This window comes from Strix uralensis, unplaced genomic scaffold, assembly GCF_047716275.1.
Source record: "Strix uralensis isolate ZFMK-TIS-50842 unplaced genomic scaffold, bStrUra1 scaffold_345, whole genome shotgun sequence".
In the NCBI taxonomy this organism is placed as follows: Eukaryota; Metazoa; Chordata; class Aves; order Strigiformes; family Strigidae; genus Strix; species Strix uralensis.
In genome coordinates this window covers 14,256-38,475 of record NW_027436939.1, presented here as the reverse complement: position 1 = coordinate 38,475, position 24,220 = coordinate 14,256, and the positions used below count along the sequence as shown (strand labels likewise).

The following is a 24,220-nucleotide window of genomic DNA, read 5'->3' as shown; positions in this document are numbered from 1 at the left end:
CAATGCAAAATTTTTATTTTAATCTACTTATGTAGGGTTATAAATTTCACCTCCCATTGTTTGTGAAGTTCTTGGTTCTGTGCAAAAGGCAGCTGATGTGATAGTTGTTTCAGATTTCCAGTCTAATCAAATTGCAATCAAATGATCAAATAGACTTGAGTGTTTATTTGAACTACTAAGTTTTTTGAAACTTCAGTTACTGTTACAAATTCAGTTTCAGAAAAGCATAAAGCTTTTTTTTTTTTGTATTAGCTGCAAACAATTTCAATATGTTTGGAATAGAGCCAAAACATAGTGTTTTGCAGAGTTAGTGAATAACAAAAGAAAAATCACAAAAACAACTGAAAAAAAAAATCCCACAGAAACAACAGAAAGAATGAGAGAGGACCTTTCCTGAATCATTTACTGCAGCTTATTTCAGTTCTGCTATTTCTTTATCTTTTTGTATGGTGATAGAAGCCAAAGTCTTGAGCTGTACTTCCAAAGCTTCTATTAATTTATTTCTTTCTTCACGCCACTTTTGAAGATTGTTGTCCTTTTCTACCAGCTGTGCAGCAAGTCTTTCCTGAATGGGGGAAAAAATAGGTTAGAATTGAACACCACTTCTACAAACCATCTGAACTGTTCTGACAGCTTAGTTTGGCATAGTCAGTACTATTTTATGGCCTCAGTAGACTTGAGAGCCTATGTAGATCTTAAAAAGCTCACACAGAACTAGTTTCACTACAAATATACAAAAGCAAACCATGCTTCAAATGAGAAAAAACTGTATCTATATTTATACTGTTTGTGAAGAGAATTTTTGTCAAGAACCACCACTCCTGCTTGCCCACTTACTGATTTTATTACTGGAAAGTCTCAGGCAAGCAAAGTCACAGACAAAGTGAAAGTAGTCCCAAGCTCCTAACATCCCCCTGTACTGATTGCAGGTCCAGAAGGTCATTGCTAACTACTTCTAGATGCAAGTACAGTTTTAGATTGCACAGATTCATACAATAATTTCATATGCTTAAGAAATTACAACCTTGATACAGCCCAGTGACCAGGCAAGGTATCCACCTTGTTATTAACTATCAGTCACTCTACTTTGAAAGTGGTATGGGAGCAAAACCACTAGCATTTTGACCAAGTATTTTTACTGGAAAGATCTGGAAAGAGGCTTTTTTTGTCAACTACTGCTTGCTTCTTCTCTTCCTTCTAAAGCCTCATAGGCTTCTCCCCCCCCCCCCTTTTTTTTTTTTTCAGAAAAGCCAAGCAACAAATCTTGTTTTTCAAAGTATGTTTTCTTAGCTTCATTAAGTAGCAATTCATTTAAGCATAGGTTACTTATTGGTGTTTTACACACAAGATGAATTTTGAAGAAGGTGGTGGTGGTGATAGGATAGAAAGGAACAGGCACACTAACTTCCATTACGTATTACGCTTTTTCATTTTGTGACACTCCTATTCTTCCCTTTCACATTGAGATGATCTCATGTAGGCTTTGTCATGTGATAAATGAGGGGACTTTGACAAAGGCCAGCTCCCCTCAAGCACCCACACTGTTAACACTTGACACGAGATCTGCTCTGTACTAACGACTTACGCTAGAGGACTCTGACGAGACCTCCAGTCACTTACAATTTCTGCTTGCTGCTCTACATAACGTTCTCTGTCATCCGCAAATTTTCTCATTTCTCTGTTGTGATGGCTCTCAGCTTCTTTCACTTCACTCATGAGTCTCATTTTTTCCTCCAGCCAATTCTTTTTATCAGTTTGATACTTTGTCTCACTTTCCTATTTTAGTGGAACCAGAAATAAAGCCATAGGCAGAGATTAAGCAACAAAAAAAAGAAGTCTTAAAATCCAGATTACCATTAAACTCATTAATTTCAAAAAGATAACAGAAATACTAGCACAGTTTTACTCCAGCATATTCCCAAGTGCAAGTATTATATTCTCATTTGTTCCTTTCCAGTTAAAAAAATTGTTCAGCAGTTCTCAGAACTTATTATTCGGACTGGCACATCTTCAGGGAACAGACTTTTTTCCCTCTAAAAAATGCTCTGGGTAGGTCACAAACACTATTAAAGTTACACCAAAGGTAATGGCAAAAAGACCCTTTTTACTTACAAATTCCCAATCTTTTATACTTGCAGAACATGTTAAAAAACCTACTTCAAGACTGAAAGGCAAAAAATGCAGCAAAATTTGAATGGTAAACAGAGAGAGTGTGTAACTAAGAATGTCACTTCAATCACAGCAACTTTGCCTCCTTCTCTGCCACAATCAAACCTCTTGTCAGACATTCTCCCACATAGGACCTGAAAAGCTGCTTGAGAAAAAAGTCTACTTTCTAATCCAAGGAGAATTAAGAGGTAAATCCTTAGTCTAACAGGAAGGACTTACAGGTCACACAGCAAGCACAAGATCTTTAAACAGTCTGATTTATTTGCCCAAGCAACTGACGGGAAAAAGGCTTGAAACAATCCAACTCTTGACATCTGTTCAAGACAATTTTAAGAGGAGCCCAGCTAGAGAAGCACCGTCCATGGTAGCATAACATAGTGAAGGGTGCACTCCATTATGGAGCATCAGTGATGCTGTATATTACAAAGACACCACATCCAGACTTTGCTGCACTGATGCACGGCAGTTTTTAGAGGAGGTTTCCTTTACCAGAACTTGCCACATTGTGCCCTAGTTCTTGAAGATAGCAACACAAAAAAAATTTAGACTCCTAAATGAAAGTTATGGCTTTAAACCTAAGTATGAATTACATCACCATGTTTTACCTTCAGTTCTTTTCGCAGCTTTATTAATTCCTCATTTTCATCTATGTTTTTTTCTGTGGTTTTGCTCATCTTTTGCTGCCAGTCACTATTGCTCTGGTTATCCAGCTCTCTATATCTCTGCTTCCATGCTTCCAGTTCTAGTCAGCACACAAAATGAGGTTATATAACATCGTCTTAAATGCATATTTGACCACATTCACATCCTTCTACTAAAGTTACTTGGATTTATCAGCCATGACCACAGAGGGACAACAGAAGCCTTTAACTGTTAGAAGTTTGTTATGTACTATATAAAATTAATGCCTAAATAACACTCAGCAAATCAAAACAGAGATTTAAAGCAGCTATCACAATACATCCAAAACAATTTTGTCTCCTTGCTCCCTTTCCATGGAGAGATTACCCCAAACTAATCTGTTGGTCTCTTCTAATTTGGTTTCAATCACTTGATCTTGTTTAATATGAGTCTGTTCTTGTTCTTCTAATGTCATCCGCATATCTTCAATTATTTTTTCCTTTGCACACAGATCTGAAAATATATTTACAGATGAGCCCCCATCCTAGTTCCCACCATTCTCTCCCAAAGTGCCTTCATCACAAGTAATTTCCCCCATTTCCTGAGATCTAAAGCTCTATTAGAAAGAAATAGAGTATCTCTACTAAACTTTCCAAATCCAAAATTCTGAAGTGATTCTCATCAACTTGATTTAGGTGAGCATTTCATTGTTAATGTCAGACTAAGGCTTGTATTATACGAAAACCTAACTATTGTTCCACTGCTAAATGTTTATCAAACCTGCAAAAACTGTTATTGTGCTAGTTCATGTTTCAGGGTTTGACTTTTTCCACAATAGGCTTACTTTCAGAGCAACGTTTTCTTCCCACTTTCAATAGAGTCTCCTCACAATCCTTGAATTGGCTGCTTTCAATCAGTTCATTAGAGTTCTTTTCTGCCAATTTTCTTTTAATGGTAGTTACAGTGTTGTCCTGTGTTAAAATAAGATAAATTACTTTGAAGTTTTACAAAGTGAGCACTTAATAGGCTTAGTAATCTTTTAGATGCAAATATTTTTACAAATCTATCTGGGTAACCTGTATATGGGTTGTCAGAAGAACAAGTCAGTTACAGATCAGTTGCTTAAACAAAAAGCAGGTACACCTTCAGACAGTAATAAGCACAATGCTTTGCACTGTACAGAAAGTAGAGCAAGAGACTAGGAAACTACGAAATGCAAAAGGAGTTTACCACCTGAAGTATCCAGTGTCAAAAGAGTTGAGGAAATCCATGATTTGCTCAAAGGGCCAATGGTCAGCTCTACAAGTTCATCACTTTCTTGTCATAGTTGGTAGAGCTGGGAGTCTTAACCACCTTCAGCAAAGCCACAGATCATTTTTATCATGAAAGATCTGATGCAATTTGAAAGCCTAGTCAGTTCTGTCATACATACTTTAGACTATGTATTTGACCAAGAATAAAGTTTCTTTACTCACAAGATGACACAAGTGGCAAGCCATGCCGGTTGCCAAGGACCAATCACTCATCTAAGTAATTCATTAAAAGAAATAATGATCTATAGAACAGACTTGAGGTTTGTTGTCACATTTTAAGTTTCATCCCACACAGTCTCATAGAAACACTGGACAGAGCTAGAGCCTGTCTCTTGGAAGGAGCAGTGATAGGAAGCAGTCATCACAACTGTTACCACTCTGAGCATTAATACTATTGAAAAGCTAAGTTGCTCAGAGGCAGAGAGGGAATAGAAGATTAAGTATGGTCAAAGCTTTAAGTTCACAGTGGAAGAGAAAAATGGATCAGAGCGCTGCCTAAGTTTAACTTAAAATGTTCTCAGAACTACATTTCAGGTTACAGGGCATCAGGCTCAAAAAAACACCTAACCGCATGTTTTGATTTTTTTTTTTTTTAACCTGTGTACATGTAGCCAAGCCAGCCTTTTGGCATTCAGCAGCCAGCAGCAGACTAGCCAGCTGCAAATTTTATTGATCGCATCAAAAGCAGAGATACCCTGGCCATCCACTCTTAGATCAAACTCTGCTCAATACATTCATATTATTGCTCTGCCTTAGAAAGTTTGTGTGCATCATGGTAGTAGGTGGGACACACTGATTTTTGTTGCCAATTTACACAACCACTGTCCTTCTCACACTAACTTCTAACTTCAATTAAATTTGAGCTTTTGCTGCAGCAAAACCTCCTTTCCTTCCTCTTCCATTCAGGCAAAAATAAAAAAGACAGTGACATAATCCCTCTCTTCCCACAGCTGGAGTCCTCCCAGTTTGAGTGTTGTTTTTTTCTTTAGAGTGGCTCTTCATAGTCTCATCGACAGTCCTCCAATAGTAACTCCAGATCACTGCTTTCAGAAATCCTATTTTCCACACACACCTCTGCACACATTTTGCCGTAACTTCAGTTGTAATGCCAACTTCGCCTGCTACCATTTCAAGAAAGTAGCAATTACTTACAGAAAATTTCAATTTTCCAAAATAGTCAAGTCCGTTATAAGCACAGATTTAATTTTTTTGTAAACAGAAAATTGAGATGTCTAAGACTTACATAGTCTTTTATGGTTTCTTCTAAACAGGATATCAAATCTTGCAGTCTCGTGATAGCATCATCTTTTTGCTCTGCGATGTCCATTAGTTCTTGAATCCTTTTATTCTGCGTATTCATTTTCTTAGAAAAGAAAGTAGTTCAGTCAATGCTAAATTCTTGAACTATACAATGCATTTAGAAGCAAGATCAGTTAAGCTAAGCTTGATATAAAAAAAGCTAGAAACATACTACAATAGCATTTTAAGCTACTGAAATTTTGTACTAAAGCAAGTAATTTTGCACAAGTTTTTTTTGAGAAAGTTACCTCAGTTGCTTCTTTAAGCTGCTCAGCAGCCTCATCCGATTTAATCATCTGCATTTCAAAGTCTGTAACAGGAAGAGAAGCCTGCATCAAATAAGTGGCTATTACATAGTTTACTCAGTAATCCATTTTTCCAGATCTTCTGGTACTTTAGTAGCTTTTGAATAGACTCATTTATTTTTGTGTTGGCTTCTACTTACAGGACACATTTCAAAAGTTCAGGTTTTTTTGAACAGAATTGGGCCCTGTAACCCGTATAAAATATAGATCATGTCAAGAGACTTCTGCTGAAATCATATTATGAGGTATTGATACTTTTATCTATGAATGTTCCACAGAATACCTGAAAACACTGCATCAGCAAAATGTGAAGTGCTGGGATCACAATATAACCATGAAATCAAGAATAAATAATGTTGACATGTTACCCCCACAATTCAGAAGTCTTCAACTGACAGTTCTAAGTTTTGTCTTAAAAATGAAATAATCAAGGCCTGTGGAATTGTTCAACCCAAACATACACATAACAATTGATTACCACCTATAGAGGTAACATACGATTTGGTTCCAAAATCCTGCTCAACTGGATTATTTCTATTTTACAGTGTCATTTCTTTTTTCTTTCACATCACACACACACCCAGCTCACCTTTGGTTTTCTGTGTCAGCTGTTCTTCAATTTTGATTAGTTCATTGGTTTTCTCTGTCAGCTTTTCTTTGGTCTGAGTTAGTTCAGTGCTAGTTTTTCCCAGTCGCTTTTCAAGCCAACCTATAGCTTCCTGTGGGTCCTCCAGAGACACAATGTATCTGTATGTTTCTTCCGCCTGCTTTTTGGTATCAACGACATCATTCTGCAGAGAATCAATAACATCCTCAAGATCAATGTAGGTGCCTGGCCTTATGCCATGTTCTCCATCCTGAAAGATAATTTATATCCATTTAGAATTACACAATATCCATTATTTCTACTGAAAATTTCAAAGAACGTTATGTACTCAAACATCTAAGTACAGTTAATTCTGACTTCAAAGCCATCTTGTAGGTTCACAGGCAATTTGATTGCCAGTTTCTCTCTACCTTCACACAGAATTCTCCAGCATCAAGTAACAGCTACTTTATTTTTAAAGCATTTAACGGCCCACCATCACATTCCCTTTTATACCACCACAAAAGCATCCCCTCCAAATTTAATATAAAAGCTAGCATTTTTACCCGATGAGAACACTGAATGAACACAGCAAGCAAACAGTTTTAGAAGGAATACATCTGAAATTTTCAAATATCAGTAAAAGTTTGTGAGGTCAAATAAGTTTGTGGTAACTTATCAAATTAAGCTGTACTTAAAACACTGACTTTCTTTCCTCCTTGTTTTTTTAAAAACAAAGGGTTCGAAACTCACAAGAACCAGCCTCAACTTCAGAGTTTAGTTATACTTAAGTGTATATACAATTATCATTGCTTCAGTTGTAGCCACAATAGCCTTAAGAGGAAAGAAGTCTCTGGGACCACTCCAGTACCATCCATATATGGGGTCTTAGAAGTCAGCTTCAAATACCTTAAACAGGCACTCAATGCAACAGTTTATAGCATAATTGCAGCTTTTCCCCCAGTTTCTTTGTACACAGTAATTCTCACTTTGTGTTGCAGAAATGCAGAAAACCCCAGATTCCTAAATGCATATCCGAGGCACAGCAACTACTCCTATTGAACATGATAAATATATCTTGCTGAGGATACAGTTAGGCAGCATGCAATTCCTTGAAACCATTCTTCTAATTCTTGAGACGTACCATCACCATAACAGGTAGTTAGTGAAAGGGATGTTATCAGGGGCATAATACCAGAGGTCCAGCTTGTTCACTGCAAGGCTTATCCTTTAGTTCATTTTCTTCATCCATGTCTTCAAGATCACCATTTACAAGTTCCTTGAAGATTTCCAGGCGTCTGTCAGAATCTTCTTGAAGCCGTTCTCGTTCATAAGAAAGGAACTCACTATAGTAGGGAAAATAAGTCAGATAAAAGCTAGCTAGTATGAGCTGCTACAAAGTTATTAGTACAGCTGCCTATAAACAAAGATGTTTTTTTCTTTATTTTGGCACAATAAAACAATACACAAAATGGTGTTGCTACACCAGAGTACGCACACTCCTGAAGAATGAGGGGGAGACATATATACACAGATATGGCTAACACTTGACTACAAGCATTTTTTCTAAGCTTCTTGAGCCAGAATACCCATCTGAAGTATCACTAAGACTGCAGTAACCAAAGAATTTGCAAGTGTCACTCTTTCTACAGACATCCTATCAAAGCTCTTCTGTTAGGGAGAGCTCTACAGGAACACTGCTGACAGATTACACACACACACACACCCCCCCTATGTGCCCCAAATCAAAGCCTTTCCTACACAGTATTTTTCCTGAACTCATAGTCCAAACAGAAACTGATCTATTAACAGAGGCAGTAAGTCTAGCAGAAGAGTGTGGTCTCTTATAGCCAAGAGACAGATTTAAGAAATAAATGAATGGAATTTAATTTTTTTTAATCATTAACTTTAAAAACCACTTAAAGCTAACTTACTTGAAATATATTTCCTGCTCAGCAAAATATTGGGCAAATTCCTGCATCACCTCTTCACGAATCTTTAGTTCCAGCAGTAACTTATTCTTCTTTTCAGCAATAAGTTTGTTCTTCAACTCTTCTATGAGATTCAGCAGCATCTAGAATTACCATTAGTATTAAGTTTTTCATAACGACATGGTTTCCCATAAGTGAGATTTTTCTCATTCCTCAAACACTACAACACCACTTTACCCTTCCACCTGACAAAATTTCTTCCAGTTCTTTTATTAGCTTATTCATAAACAGGAAGATTTATGAGTAGATCAGAAGATCTCTTTGGTACTAAACACAGCAGTTTATAAGTTTGCACAGAGCAGGCATTTGTAAAGAACATCCATTTTATTACAAGAATTCTTGAAGTTGTCTTAAACAGGCTTAAGCTCCACAGGATTTGGCTCTTGTTTTCCAGGTGCTCATTTTTGGGACAATATTAATGAAACCTCCACAAAAGAGTTTCTAGTCCTCAGTTCCCTCCTCATCTTCCCTAGAAGTGACTAAATTTGCTGTTCCTTAAGGAACAGTTTTCAGCATTTTCTTGTACACAGAATACAGAGAAACAGTCTTCTGTATTGCTAAAAGCAGGTAATACTTGCTGTGCATTGACCACAGGCTACCAAAAGGAGAGAAAGCCAAATCTGCAATTCTTACTGCTTGGTCTATATTCAGACACATTATAGAGTTTTCCCACAACAGGCATCATCACATCATGAGTAATCCCACTTTTAGTTCTTAATGCTGGATTTAGATAAAATAAGGGTGATCAGAAAAAAAGGTGAGAGGGGGGAAAACCAGAATAATACCTTGCTTCAAGACTCCATGCTACGCTAATTCTTAACATACCCCTGGCACATACCATGTACTCTTTTTTTCCCATAATAACTTTATTATCTTCATGTTTCTGCACTGCTTCTTCTCCTGACATATGCTGTTCCTCCATCTCATTATCATCTTCAATCACATCTTCTAAGCTCCTGTCCCATAGGACAGTAACTCTTTTCCTTGAAATTGGCATTTTAATGTGACTAAGTAGTGATGATGTTGTTGATTTCTGGTCAAATGACTGATCTTGGACAAAAACAGATGTGTCCATAGCTAAAACCTACCCAGAAAACAAAGAATAAAGTCTTCAGTATTTTTTAATCCTCTACTGGCACTTCCAAGATATACCCGCTGCACTTCCCTATAGGTCTCCTGAGCACAGTACTCCCCCAGTCTATCATCTGTTCAGAGTCACTACTTCAACTGGTTTCCAGCTAGAGTATAAAGGAGTCACTTTAGAGTCTAACCCTTCTTTTGATTGCAGGAACACCAAGTTTCACTAGCTTGACAACGTACAAGAGGGTTGCCACCTCATGCACCTTCAGATTTCTGTATTTCCTATACTTTGAGTTTCTAGTTGCATTACACAAATGCCATCCAACAAATTCTGTTTGTTTTAGTGTTGTACTTAACCCATTTAGATGAGCCCACATTCTAATGGCCTGGATCTCTTGTCCTTTGAACATATTTAACTGTCAACAGAAGTTTTCCATGGTTTCCATTAAGGCTGCAGCACTGATCCCCAATACTTTTGTCTTCCAACTCCACCAGGGTTCTATCCCTGCACTTACTCCTACTCATTCTGCTTAACCTCCACCTTCCCACTGAAGCTCCTGAGGACATAAAGACAACCTTTCAAATTCTCTTTGGTGCTCAACCTACATACCTCAGGTGAGCAATATTCCACATTAAGATAGCAGTAGTATATGGGGCAGCTAGACTTGCTACTAGGTGAGAGCATGCTATGACTACAGAAGAAAAATTCACCCAGATCTCATGGAATTTCTTCCAAATATAGCAAGTGTCTTGTCAGGCTGGATATTTTATGGGAATTACGGATTTTTAATAGGAAATATATGTCCCAACAAAGCCTTTTTAAAAGCTTTACAAGGAAATAAAGCCTGACTAGGAGCAATCAGAAAATACGATTGCAACATGAGACAGAAAAACCCAGTCACTAAATTCATATTCTTAGGAGAGAGGGAACCTGCTCTTTAAAGGCAAATCAGAAGTACTGATCAAGATAAACTGCAACACACTTACTTTTTGTGCAATGGCCGAGAACTTTAACACATGGAGTGTTTCATCGTACGTTGAAGCACATTGGCTTATGTTTACTATCATGTATACACTCCCCTTTCCACTGAAGAATCCTTGAAGGAAATGAGTTAGTTTACTTTCCCGAAAGGGTATGTGCTGCTGCGACCTTTAAAGACAAAAGAACAGATGACCAGATGTTTAATAATTTCCAGTCAGTGTAAAAGCTACCCAGCATGAAGACTTAAAAATATTTATTAAAGTAGTAGTCATTAAATAAATTAAAATTGTTTTGGACTAGATGCAGCTGTTTGTAGAGAGACCATGTGGCTGTTGTGACTGTGGCTTTAGCCATTATCTTAGATAGGCTATAGCAATATAACCAATGGGAGCACTTAAACTGAAAGTGTTCAACGTTTAGCCGTGGGCAGGTCACACAGCCTCATGCTACACCAAACTATACCCCAACCTCTCTCTTCCCTTCCACATTAATGAAGAGAACATATCTAGTTCTAGGCATGCAGTATCCAACATCATCAGAGATCTCTCTCACTCGGTATCCGGCCTCTGAGAATGGACAAGAGCAAGTGCCTAGGCAAGAAAATGAGCATACACCAAACACATGGAGATACTTTTCAGAACTTTCTTCCTAATCTCCCAGCAGTTTGGCACTTCCTAAAAAAAAAAAAAAAAAAAAAATCACAATTTGTGCCCTTGAATTTAACAGCTGGGGATGTAGTTTTTGATGCTTATAGGAAATTTTATGAGAATTCCTAAAACATGACTGAACGCACACTTGCCACCAAATAGGTTGCCTGCATTTTGGACACATAACAGCTATTCAGTTACATGGACAGTGCTACAGAACTCAGGAAGGCAGCGACACTCCTACCAGAGTACATAGACAGCTCATAAGTAGCTTTGCTGCAGGACTGGTAGTCCAAAATAATTTTAAGAAAGTTTCTATTTCCTATTCAACTTGCAAAGGGCATGTATTAACACTTTAACAATATAGAAGAAATGCTCTGAAGCATGATCTCTTAAAATTCCAAGTTATTGGGATCAGAAGAAGTCATTCTGAATACATTAACAGCCCTCTAAGCAGCCGCTAGTTTTAATGCATCCTTCCTATCTGGAAAGAACAGAACAATAAGACAGACTGTAAATTCACAGAACATAATCAGGAACACACGCTAGCAAAGCTTCTTCATCTTAAGGTGTTACAGACTTTGAACAGGCTGTCAGGAAGAGTGCTACGGGGTAAGTGAATTTGGCAAAGCACATCCATCAGCAGACTGGGTTCATTTAACTTCTGGGACAGAAATAGAGCTGCAAATGAGAACATGTGGAGAAAGCAGTTCCTGGACAGTTATATCCAGCTGTGACTATATATTGTACTGTTTTTTAGACAACTAGCTTCTTGTATTATTTCACTCTTATTTAGATCCCCAAGGTAGGGCATAAATAGCAGGAAGGCTTTCTTTTGTCTGCATATGGTTAGCTGGATCAGGAGGAGAGTGTTAAAAGTTATGTCAGTATTTATTAAAAAACAGACAAATTTTGTCAAATGGTGCACAGTTATGATAGCACAGCAATGTTCTGCTGATGAAAAAATGTTACACTAGAAGTATTAGACAGTTGAGTTAGTTCGTAAGGAGTAATAAAAGGCTAAAAATTTGACACTTACTATGACACTGGTGAAAAGGGGGGTTTAAACTTATTCCAAAGTTTGATTTTTTGATAAACCAAGCTCAGAGGAGTAAAGTTAAATTGCTAAAATATACAATAGCATGCTTAAAGGAGATTAGAATTGATGATTTAAAGAGCAGAACAAGGCAAGTTTAAGATAACTTTGGTAGATCAACAAGTCTATACATCATTTCCACCAAAAACTTAGTATTAGCATTGCATATTTTAAACATTGTAGGTAATACCTAAAAGCCACAACCAGTTTGCAATTCGTACAAGGACTTACTTTGACTGTTGAGAATTCTTGAGTGCGTTAATACACTTGCCTAGAATCAGAAGAGAGGTGTTTATATTTCCACTCTCTTTCAATCTATGACCTTCATTGTGGGTCTTGGCATATCTTTCTGAACCAGCAAGATCACACAGTGACAATCTGAAAACAGATAAGGAAAACTCCCTTTATTTACCTTAGAACATGCACAAATTATTCACTTTTTAAAATGATCACTGTTTTTAGAGGAAGAATTTCTTGATCTTCATCTGCACAAACACTTCCATTCTTTTCAGTGTTGCTTTCCCAATCAAATTTTACATTACTTCCTGACAAATCTTTTCCCAACACACTTCTTATTTCCCCTCCCCCCCCCGCCATCCTCTTCCTTTTGAGGACTTAGACGAGTTCAGGTATATAGCAGGCTAACAGAAACTTGTGCTGAACAGAGGGGACAAGATATAGAACAACACTGCAACCTGATGGCTGGAGATAGAGGGCCAAGTACTGCATGATTGTAGAAAGTGGGGAAAAGGAGTGGGAAGTGGGTAGAAAGTGCATGAGCTTCTACCAGGAAGCACTGGGTATATAGTCAGTACCAGTACACCAATACAGAAGATAACTGACAACTTCATCACAAAAGAAGAGAGGGTCTCTGCTCTGAACTTACTCATTGACTCGGGTGACTTGTGGGGCTCCTGAATCTTCAATTTTTAGTATCTTAACTGTGAATATGCTGTGACTAAAAGGAAAAGTTTAAATCAGCAGAGAAGATAAAGTAGACTAATACCTTCAAAATATTTTTAGCCTCCACAACATCTGTTCAAAACACTGTTGAATCTGTCAACTTGTCTCAGCATATACTCTATCAGATACAAACTTTTAAAGAGATGCTGGTGTAGCCTTTATTTTGCTTTTTCCTCAGACATTTAGATGGAATAAAGCTAAGTGCTTTTGCTTGAAGGACAGTATTTGATAAATCTGTTAGCTTTTGTACAGGTTCATCTTACTGACAGATTGAATCCTTTTGACTAAAAACATTGGGTCACACAGTGCTAAAGGATGCCAAACCTAGATATCTAGACCCTGTTAAAGCCTCTTCCCCTCCTAAAAGCCACAATCCATATTTTAGTTCCCCCTTCCTCCCAGACACCATCCTATGCCCAGTGCTATTCAAAAAGTTTCTCACCTTCTGCTGGAGAAAGTATTTAGCTTCGTGCTTGCGATACTCTGGTGTTTCAACCCCAGTTTTAGAAGTCTAAAAGCTTCTTTAGAATCAGAAATCTGAACCCACTGCAGACCTTTAGGAAGAACAAACACAGTAATCTTGTAAATATCATTATCAAAAAGAAAGAAGGGATTAGGGGATAACGTATGCACACCAAGAATAATACGTTTATTTGAGACAAAAACATTTTACTAAGCATGCTTCAGACAGAAATTATGTGACGACAAAATCAAGATTCTTCCTTCCATGGGAAAGGAAGGGCACATATCTCTCATCATTTCATCCTATTAGCACACAGAAATATGCTCCATCCAAATTAAGTGAGCAACCTTAGCCTCCACTCTGAAAAGCCAAAGCACAGGGTCTAATATGAGCATGAACGCCCTATGTTCATACTCATCAAGGCAGAATTCTACCTGGACAGCTTCTCTGGTTTAGCCTACGATTTTGAGGGTGCGGGGGGAAAATCACCTAGACATCTTTCAGGGCCATCAAGTTAAAAAAAAAAAAAAAAAAAAAAAGAAAATCAGTGAAGAATTTTGTCTGCAATATGATGACTGTATATCACCTTGGTATGGGCTAGAGTAAATACCTACAACCCTACTAATGGAACTTAGAATATGAACATTATGGCCTCTGTTAAACTAGAGGTCACCAAAATTGTACTAGCAAAAATACCAGCTGTGAGGAAGAAAAATAAGAAAATCATCAGCTGGTTTTCCTCAAGAACATCAGGAACAGCCTTATACCTCCAAATGTTATAAAAAGAGATTATGCTGAAGCATAGCTCAAAGCAGACTATTTCCTACTTCACACCTCTTCTAGTCTTTGAAGAAATGAAGGAGTTGGGTTTATCATCTGATTCAGCTTTTTGAATTATAATTTGGCATATAAAAGATAAAAGGAGCAGGCCAAACACCTCCAAAAAAGCCTTTAATCTAGAATTGGTGTCTTGATTTTCCAAAGAACCTATAAATCAAATAGGATTTGAAACCTGTTATTTCCATGGCCAGAAACAAACACTGAACTGTTAGAGTTCTGCTAACCCCCCGCCTCCCCCAACCCACAACAAATCACATCACAGGCTTCATTAGAGTACTGTAAAATGTAATTTGCAGTCAGACTGAACTTTCTCACATATTCTCTGAAAATACTAACAAAATAGAACTGTTGAGCCAATTATAACTATAGGTAAGAATTTGGAGTCTTTTTTAAGAAAATGGAAAAAACCAAAACACTAAAAAATTTGTCAATTGTTCTCAATATTTCTCCCATTTCAGAGAAATATCAAGTCAGTGGAGTGCACGCAGGCTTTTAAGAGTTACAGTTAACAACAGAGAGAAAACACTATTAAAGGTACAGATACTTCTGTGTATGTAGATTGTTGCCTTTCATACCCAAGGCAGACATTTCTGGTGCCACAGTGAATACAGTTAGGAGTTTTCTAATCTAGAAATAAATATTATTACAGGAAGACTGACTTCTCAAATTACACGTTTGGCAATTTGCAATGTATTCTAATCACCTTTTACATAAGAACATCCCTTGATGTCTTGAGCAAGGCGTAGTGTTTTTCTTTTCTTGTCATTTGACATAGGAATCAGTAGATCATAAAAACATTCATTGTAAATCTCACAAAATGAAACCCAAAGAGAAAATTTCACGTGATTTTTCGCAGTTGTGCTAGATTGTTCTGAGCCTTTTAAGAGTTCTTCCAAATCTGTCAAGTACAAAATATTACAAGTCAGTATAGACCTTGTAAAATAAACTTTATTCAAAAAATTAATAAGTGAAGACTGATATTACAGCAGCCTTCTAAAAAGCACTTACCCCAGACAAAAATCCCTTGAAACTTTTCTCCCCTTTCTTAAATATCTGGAAGTCACATGCTTACCCTACATATCTGCCAGACACCTCATCTACCACTTCCTTTCCCACTTGCAAATTCTATCAAAAACATGCAGCTTTGTTAGAATTATTCAAGTCTCTTCAACGTCTTTAAAAGAATCAAACTGACAAGTACATATCATTCTAACATTTTAAAGCAAACCTAGTATTTAGGTAGTTTTTAAATGCTAGAATTAGGTTTATCTAATTACATACAGGGTCAGGATACCACTAGAAACCATAGCATAAGTAGTACTATTTTTCCTTGCCATAGTTTCATCTCATTTAATGTCTGTTCAGGTAAACTTCTAACCATTTTATCCTTGTGTTTTCTGGCCAGATAAATTGATCACTATCCAATTCACAGGCATATAAAAATGCCAAGCAGTCATTTTATTATTAACATAGGCCAGAAGTCAGTTGTTGACTTTAAGAAAGCTTCTTTGCCTGCTTTAATTGCAATTCTTTAATATAAAACATACCCTTACAACCAACTGGTGCTTTGCTGTTAGTGCTATCTTGATGGTCTACCTACAAAAGAGAACAGAGGCTTTAAGATACATCGTTGACAGTAGATCACCAGTTCCTTTTGTAACAGCTCCTACTAGACAGTAATACAGTGTAGTTGCAATATGCCAATACAAAGATCCTGACTAGGCATCATGTCTAGTTCAATGCACCTGTTCACTCCTATTGAAAGGATTGTTCTTACCTTAATACTCATCCCTGACACTTCCCTTACATCAGGCCCTATCACAGTACAGAGCACTTCAGCTCCCTGAGCCAGAGGAAAACTAGCCACAGAAAAATAGAGGGGTGGGACCCCACAGAGAAACAGGGTGATTTAACAGGATGATTTGCGGAACTCCAGTTGTAGTTTACACATTATTCTTAACCTGGTGAATCTAGAGAGTCTGGAAATTTTTTAGTATTGGTATTTTGCTAATTCAGGATTCCGTATCTTACAGCTTCCTAGGTCAACTCTCAGAAATAGAGGTAAATGTAGAACACTTGTTCACTTAAGAAATTAAGTGAACAACTTACTACTACATGATACAGGCTGTATCACAGTTGAAATAAAGCCCAGGTTTTAGAAAGAGAAGGAAAACTTCCTTCTGCTGAATTCTTAAAAAAAAAAAACAAAAAAAACCCAAAGTAAAACAAATCCCTACAGATAGAGGTTAATACACACACACTCCATTCCCACTCTTAGTTTTGGTTGTTTGGTTTTTTTAGGCACAGAACTGCAAAGAAGTGCAACTCGTCTACCAAAACCAGTATGCTTAAGAGAAGAAACATGGATTAAAAAACAGGTGTGATTTGGGTTGGGTTTTTTTAATGTTTTGTCAAGAGCATATGTCATATAAAGCTGGGATTCCATAAAGCAATTCCTGAAATAGTTAAATACGTGTGTAATCAAAACTTTCAGGTTTAAGCTTTACGCATATAAAACACCCACCCAAACCTCTCTCTGTTGAAGTAGGTGCAAACTTTGAAAACTGTTGTTATAAGAACAATACTTCAGCTTAGAGATTTAGTGGCAAAACTACAGGGGACACATACATGATCGTTTTTTCTGAAGCCCTTAAAGACTGCTAGAGCTAGATAGAACATACGCCTGTGCTTTTGAAGTGAAGTCTTGAAGAACTCTGCTGCCACCTGCCTTCCACACTGGAGAATTCTAGTTAAGTAACTCGGATAAAAATCAAGGTAACAGATAGATTCCATCCCACAACAGCCACACCACTGTATTATAACCCAGCATACCACTAGGCAGATAATTCTTTTCACTAAAAATAAAAAATGCACTGCAATCCATTTCTAGTTCCAATTCCTAGCATATGCTCAGTTTTCTTACATTATTGCATTCATTTCAGAGTTAAAGACACCAGGAAAAAGATATGCTTATACAAAATACAAATCCCCACAACTGTAATTGGACTAAACAGCTTTAGAGTTCCAAGCAATTCATGAAACTGAAGTGTATTTCTGGACTACTCAATAGTGAACTGTTTAAGAATAAAGTCCAGCAGAAACCTGTTTGAATTCAAATCTTTAGAAATCCAACAGCTTTATAGCTCTGCTGTTCCAAAAAACCCTTTGCTTCCTTTGAGGTTATTGGCATAGACTGGAAGAGGGGAACAACCTCAAAATCATTCATTTCTTTCAAGTATCCTGGAAGAGAGTAAATTGTTTAAAGGAGCAGACCTACTAGCATCCCCGCAGATGGCGAGACTATTTGCATTCCATCCTTATTAAGCACCAGTAACCCCAGAGGATAAATTATCAGATGCTCAAACTATAGAAAAAAACCTTAGTGTTTACATTCTATAAAGTATTCAGCCACAAGGCAGAAATTCACAGAACAGGGTTCATCAGCAATATTGCTCACTTTGCTGCTCATCTGAAGAGCTACCTGACAGCAAAGACACTTCCATACTTAAATACAGAGAGTTGCTTCCCATTGAAAAATGAACATGGTAACATTGAGCTATCTAAAGATGCATGTACTCGTCAGTACAGAAAGAAGTGCTCCTCTACCTCTTTTGTTAGGCGAAGTATTGAATTTTTAATAGCAGTTTCTTCTTTCACTTGGTCTCTAGTCAGCCTTATATAATCTCTGCACCGATGGGGTTTGAAATCCATTGCTGTGTATAGCCTCCCTTGAATACTTTTAAACAACATATCCATAGTCCTTGGCAGAATACCGATGTCATCTTCTGTCCCTGAAAGCAACATACCAAAGAAAGACCCTAATTATTACTGTGAACAAGATATACAAATAAACAAAGACAGAAAGATAAGCAACTCTAATCTCAAGGCATACATGATGGATTTGGAGGCCACTTACAGCACGAAGCAGTGGGTTTTTTATTCTCAAGGTAATAGCAATGTCATTAGTGTTCTGAAAGGTATTTGGCTTTCAGCAACAGCTCATGCTCTACCCCTTAGACAGTAAGGGGCAGAACATAAAAACTGATGGGGTGTTCTGCATAAACTTAGCCTTAAGGAAAAAAAACAAAAAACAAACCAACCACAACCAACGCACATTCAATAGAGATTTGCAGTTTTTCAATTGCATTTCATAGGCTGCCTTCACTCTCTCTCTCAAGGAAGTAATCTGCAAATACAACTGATGACTCCTCTCTCAGCTGCAGTCCTGTACTAATTCCACAGACCCTACCAAAAAAGTTCTAGAAGCCTTGTGAAGACTCACTCCTTTCCCTGTCCCAGACCCTTTCCTACCAAAGCATCCTACTTTTGCACATGAAAGGCAAAAAGGAGTCAGATAAAAGCCTCAGTGAACACTTGATCTTTCTGAATCCAGATGCAAGTTTAAAAAGGGTTCACTTAACTTTGATTTCTAAACCAGAGAGGAGAGGAAAGAGGGGAGAATGGAAGAGAAACAACTATCCTGTCTCAGACTGACAGCATTATCTTCCAGCCTCTGATAACTCCTACCGCTCCTGAGACAGATGGGCTTTCACCAGTTACAGCACTAGCTGTGTTGCCCAAGTCAGAACCTATGTAAAATCTAGCTGGCACTCAAACACCAAGCTAGGAACCAAATAACATACTAAAGTACTGTTGGATTACATTTGTTTCTCCTCATCTACTCGTAATTTTTTGTTTCTCGTAATGCCACTTGTAATTCAACCTCACATGAACAAAGTAGCAGTCACTGGCAAACAACAAACAGTCCTAAAAAACTGTTGCATCTTTCACTTAAGTCCCTTGCCATTGACTGAATACAGACTGCCATGTACTGCCAGAAAGGAAAGGCTATATTGACAATACTGGGAATAACAGAAGAGGAAATCATGGCACCCCGTAGGCAACATTCTGCCCTGACAGTTCTTATCACAAGTTGATAGTTAAGTCCTAGAAAAATATAATAGCATGAAAAAGTCTGCAGAGTCTGAAAAGACATGAATCAAAAAGTCTTGAAAACCCACACAATATAGCCCAAACTAGCTAAGCATGCGGGACTGTACACTTTAGGAATTTTGGGGGGTTGTTATTTACCTATTATTTATTAGGACAGAGCATGCCATCATTGCCCCAGATTAATGATAACTGAAAATACTGGCAGTAGTCTTTAGTTATAATCTACCTAACAGAAGATCACTTAGAAGACAATGTCACTTCAATAAAGATCAATTTCATATGGCATAAGACATATTGTCCTTCTACTACTTCTGTGTATAAAATAAGCATTATAGAATCTAGAACTGCCATTTTATTATAGGAGAAATTGTTTCCATCTAAATCACGCCACCTTATTTGTTAAAATGTTTTGGAAAATAATTAAAGAATGACATCTTCCAACCAGAAAGGATATTGAGCTTTAACAGTACAGAAACAGTACATCAGGAGACAAGGTCTCCTAGGATATTATTGATAAACTCAGAAACTCGAGACAAGACAGAAATACTTGGAAGTACTCAAATATGTTTCAAAACATTTATGCTCTGCCTGTAATAATTGAAACGGACTCAAATACTATTCCTTATTTGGAGACAATGCATATAAGATGCATATGACCTTTATAATAATGATTAAGAAAATATGAGTCTGGACTTACACACTTTTCACATTCTGATATACAGAACACATATTTTCTTAACTCCCCCCTCCACCCTCTAGATACTTGGAGGAAAAAAGAAGTCACATACACCTGGTTGAAATTATTACAGCCTTACAAAGCAATACCACTGTATGTTTACGTAAACTCTGGCAGTGACTGTCAGTTGGCAGTTTAGTGATATTGGTTATGGAAGGAGACTTTCAAAGGCTATTTATTATTATTATTATTCAAGAGAAGCCAATGTACAGGGCCTACAGCTTAAATAAAGGAAAGAGTTATAATATTTCTGCTAGAAGTAATCCTCTCAAAAAAAAAAAAAAAAAAAAGGAATTTCATTCAAGAACACATTTCTACTTATACCTTGGAATGTGTAGGTTTTCCCAGCATTTGTAACGCCATATGTAAAAATAAGACGATTATATCCATCTAAGAAGTCTTGCACTGGTTGCTTCATGGTGCCTTCAAAAAATTCTTCTTGAGTTGTTTCAGGGGCAAACACCTGAGCATTACCAAGAAACATCTTTATTTTGTTTCAGCAATCATTAGAGACTTTTAAAGAATCCTTTAAATTCTGTATGTTTATAATCTTAAAGACTATTGACAGTTTAAAAATCTAGTTGGATTGCTATTTAATAATATAAAGTTAAACAAATTTTTCCAGGAAAAGATTAAAAATTTTTAAAGACAATTCATTTACTTGTGAAAAAGTGAACTTCTGTCCAACAGTTTTTTCACTCAGTCGACTCAAAGAATATTGGGGTGGCTTCAGTATGACACTTGTTGAATCTTCAATCGAAACACAGCTCTATTAAAAGGAACCAGAAACAATGCAGGCATGAAAAGTGTATGAAAAGCTCAGCTTAGAGGAAAAAACAAACCAAAAACCCCAAGCATACATTTAAGGTATTTTCAAGTTATATAAATGTCACACCTGCAATTCATTTTCTCTCTCCAACGATGTAAATGGCCTAATACGCAGGCAAACTTGTATGTGTCCCTTAGGCTCCAAAACGTTCCTCTTAAATAAAAAAAAAATAAGGAAGTTAGAAATTTGACTAGCTTCTTTGTTGGATAGCTAGCATCTTAAGGCAGTTTTATTTTCACCAGGCTACTTTGAACAGACTTATTTGATGACAAGAGAAGCAAAAGTAATTCACTACATCAGTTTTCACAAGTGCTTAGGTCTCTGCAGAAGTTCGCTGTGATAACTTAAGAGTTCATAATCTTGCAGCATATATATATATATATACACACACACACGACACTAAGGCAATGAGAAATCAAGAATGAAACCCACAAAAACATTCTATGATTAAGCTGCTCCAAGACTGATGCGCCCAATAAGGTATCAATGCAGTGCCACACAACTTAGTCTAATCCTATCTATCTCCTCCAAATTAAAAACATACTAAAGATGCTTTTCATCTTCTCTGTAAAATTCTGATTATTCGTATTGATGAAAAGACTAAGCTTATTAAAAAATATCCAAACAATGCAAACGTTAAAGCTTTCTTACCTGGCTTGTGTCCGAGTCTGAAGAAACCAAAGAAAAATCACCAGAGAGATCTGTTTTAAGGTCTTCCACACTTACTGGCCCTGTTCTTTGAAGTGGCTCAGCACTAGCAATATAGGATGGTCTGAAAAATTCCTCTTTATCCAAATTTGGTTCCATCCTGCGAGATAAAATAAAATCCTTCTTTTGTTTTCTGATCACATAACATAGAGCTTCTGAAGTCTCTTATATAAGACAAGCCAATTTGAAACTGATAGCTGCAGTTTCTTTAAGGAGAAAGCTTTCTTTATCCTATTCAAAATTTACACAGCAAGTTTCTGATAGCTGGGGAGAGGGTCTGCAATGGAGTTCACATCACGATGAAACAAGACCAGCCATTCTTCTTTCAATGCAAAGCAACTGTTTACGAGGGAAAAAGCCTTACACATATACCACAACCTTGCTAAAACCCATGTTTGACAAGGAAGATAGAATTAAAAAATAAAAACACCAAACAATCATATTGTTCCACATCCGTTTCTCCATCATCCCATTATTGTGTCCATTTAGAATAAAAGTTCATTGCAAGAGTAACCCAGACTTCATGGTTATCTCTGCAGGACCTGATAAATAATTGGTATTATAAATATAACACAATGTAGCTTAATGCATGACAGAGTTCAGAAAAATTCTGAAGACTAGCATATAGTTTTAGCTATTAAGGGGACACTAGAAAATTAGACCTCATGCCAGAGGGCAAGTTACAGAATTGCTTTTTAGTAACTTTTTCAGTCATTTTATAGATCAGCAATTCATCTATTAATCCAAAATTTAATGATTTTTGTGCATCTCAGAATCTGGGCAGTGAAAATTTGCTATAGAAAATGAAAGTAAATTGATTCAGCGTTGATAGTAGACAGGTAGATTTCAAAATAATCTTTAAAAAGTGCATTTTATTTCAAAATATTGGCGTATTTTGTCTGCCCTTCACTCTCCAGTTGCTTTTTCCTGTGATGTTACAGACGTGGCTTGGCAGCTTTTGTTATAAATTAAGTTTAACTCATTGGGCTCACAGACTATGACAGCAACTCACTGGGCTCATAGACTATGGCAGCAAGCATTCCAGCAATTAGACATCTACCACATGGTCTCCTACAGTTTTGAAGCTTTGGACATGATGAGTCAATGGTCTAATACTACATTCCCATGTCTATGCTACAGCCACGTATATATATTTTGTCTCTAAATACTAATGGAGAACACACAGCATTCATTAAAACAGTGGACAGACCAGGGCTGGTTCGAAAAGGTGTTGCCTATTAAGCAGTCGTAATATTTTTGTTCCGCCCAGCAAAAAACCTGAAATATGCCAGCACTTTGGTGTCAAAACATTTAACAGTTCAGCCTGACTATCTAGCTTGTAAAAGGCAGATACAAGGCTTCATGAAGCCAGACAAACTTCACCAAGAGGCAAATGAGGTAAAGCTATACATAAACTAAGCAGCAATGTTTAGTTTAATCTACAGTTCTTATTTTGTCAGACAACTATATGAAAACCAGGAAAAACTTGGCCTGAAATACTGACAAAGCTTGAACAAACACCAAGTTGGGAATAAGCTACTACTGGAAAGAAACATACCTGTGCTGTCACGATCTAGAAGTCTTCCTCATCAGCTACACAAAGTCACAGGGCAAAACTCTTACCAGACCTTGACAGGAAACATAGTTGTTAGGTAACTGACAGTTTAGTTGTTTTAAATATAAGCTTATTTTAAAGTGTGATTTGTCGAGATTATGCTCTCACTCTGTGCTTTTTTACCTAAGGGGCAAAATACAAACATTAAGCTATGTATGTAAAGCTGGAATTCAAAGCATTCATATGAGCCCAGCATTCAGATAAGTCAGGTTGAACCACTAATAGCATGTAAAACACAAGATGCAAACTGTCCATCTGTCTGCACATTGTGTCATACAGCACTGTAATTACCTTAGATGTTCTGGGGTAAACAGGTATACTGCCCGGCTGTAGCCTCTAAAATGTACTTGTATACTGGGATACGTTATTGTAATTCTGCTTATCGTGACAACAGAGTTTAGAGCTGCAGACACCTTAAGAGAAGGGTATCCAGAATGGCACACAAAGCAAAACCTGGTCACGGTACACACACAACCTGTAGCACTGTCAGACAGCACAAGGGTTGAAAAGGCTCCAAACCTCACAGCTGGCAGCTTATAAAGAAACATAACGCATCAGTACTTACACTTTAAAAAATTTAAAAGAAAAGTTTTCCTCCGCAATTACCAATCTCTCACTGCAAGGCTTCGCAGTGTTGTCCCGTTCTTACGGGACACTGTCGCATGGCCTGGTCATAGCCCTGGACGCTACCTGTGACTTGCACGCCCCTCAGCAGTACCTAAAAGTTTTCACACACACATCCCCCGCTCCACAAGTTTTCACCCACCGTAGTGCCAGGGGAGAAGCGAGGGGAAGAGGCCTCAGCACCGCCTGCCACGCAGACCCCTCAGCACCGCCCGCCACGCAGACCCCCCAGCACCGCTTCCCAGCTCCGCGACCCCGAGGTCGAAACCGCCGCCTCCTTCCCTCCTCTAGCGAGCGGCCGGCAGTCCGACAGCCCCACAACCCCTTACCGGAGAGCGCACGGCAGGCTGAGCGAGCCCAGCCACCGACCTCCGCCAGGCGAGAGCCGCTCGGCTCTGCT

General features: G+C 37.6%; 1 protein-coding gene across 1 annotated transcript in view; it reads right to left on the bottom strand.

Moving 5' to 3' along the window:
* The window catches only part of LOC141938836 (kinesin-like protein KIF20B), a 24,553-nt gene extending 333 nt beyond the window's left edge, over positions 1–24,220 (bottom strand). The window contains exons 1-24 of the mRNA XM_074857850.1: positions 24,150–24,220; positions 23,140–23,209; positions 21,525–21,681; positions 20,940–21,026; positions 20,706–20,813; positions 20,369–20,507; positions 17,962–18,146; positions 15,903–15,951; positions 15,059–15,253; positions 13,495–13,606; positions 12,976–13,047; positions 12,321–12,467; positions 10,352–10,514; positions 9,123–9,368; positions 8,228–8,367; positions 7,489–7,639; positions 6,297–6,564; positions 5,651–5,712; positions 5,347–5,466; positions 3,635–3,761; positions 3,178–3,303; positions 2,775–2,911; positions 1,621–1,776; positions 389–565 (exon numbers count right to left, since the gene is read on the bottom strand). Of these exons, the coding sequence (XP_074713951.1) occupies positions 413–565; positions 1,621–1,776; positions 2,775–2,911; positions 3,178–3,303; positions 3,635–3,761; positions 5,347–5,466; positions 5,651–5,712; positions 6,297–6,564; positions 7,489–7,639; positions 8,228–8,367; positions 9,123–9,368; positions 10,352–10,514; positions 12,321–12,467; positions 12,976–13,047; positions 13,495–13,606; positions 15,059–15,253; positions 15,903–15,951; positions 17,962–18,146; positions 20,369–20,507; positions 20,706–20,813; positions 20,940–21,026; positions 21,525–21,680 (3,099 nt within the window). The 5' untranslated portion in view covers position 21,681; positions 23,140–23,209; positions 24,150–24,220 and the 3' untranslated portion in view covers positions 389–412. The remainder of the gene's footprint in view (positions 1–388; positions 566–1,620; positions 1,777–2,774; positions 2,912–3,177; positions 3,304–3,634; positions 3,762–5,346; positions 5,467–5,650; positions 5,713–6,296; positions 6,565–7,488; positions 7,640–8,227; positions 8,368–9,122; positions 9,369–10,351; positions 10,515–12,320; positions 12,468–12,975; positions 13,048–13,494; positions 13,607–15,058; positions 15,254–15,902; positions 15,952–17,961; positions 18,147–20,368; positions 20,508–20,705; positions 20,814–20,939; positions 21,027–21,524; positions 21,682–23,139; positions 23,210–24,149) is intronic.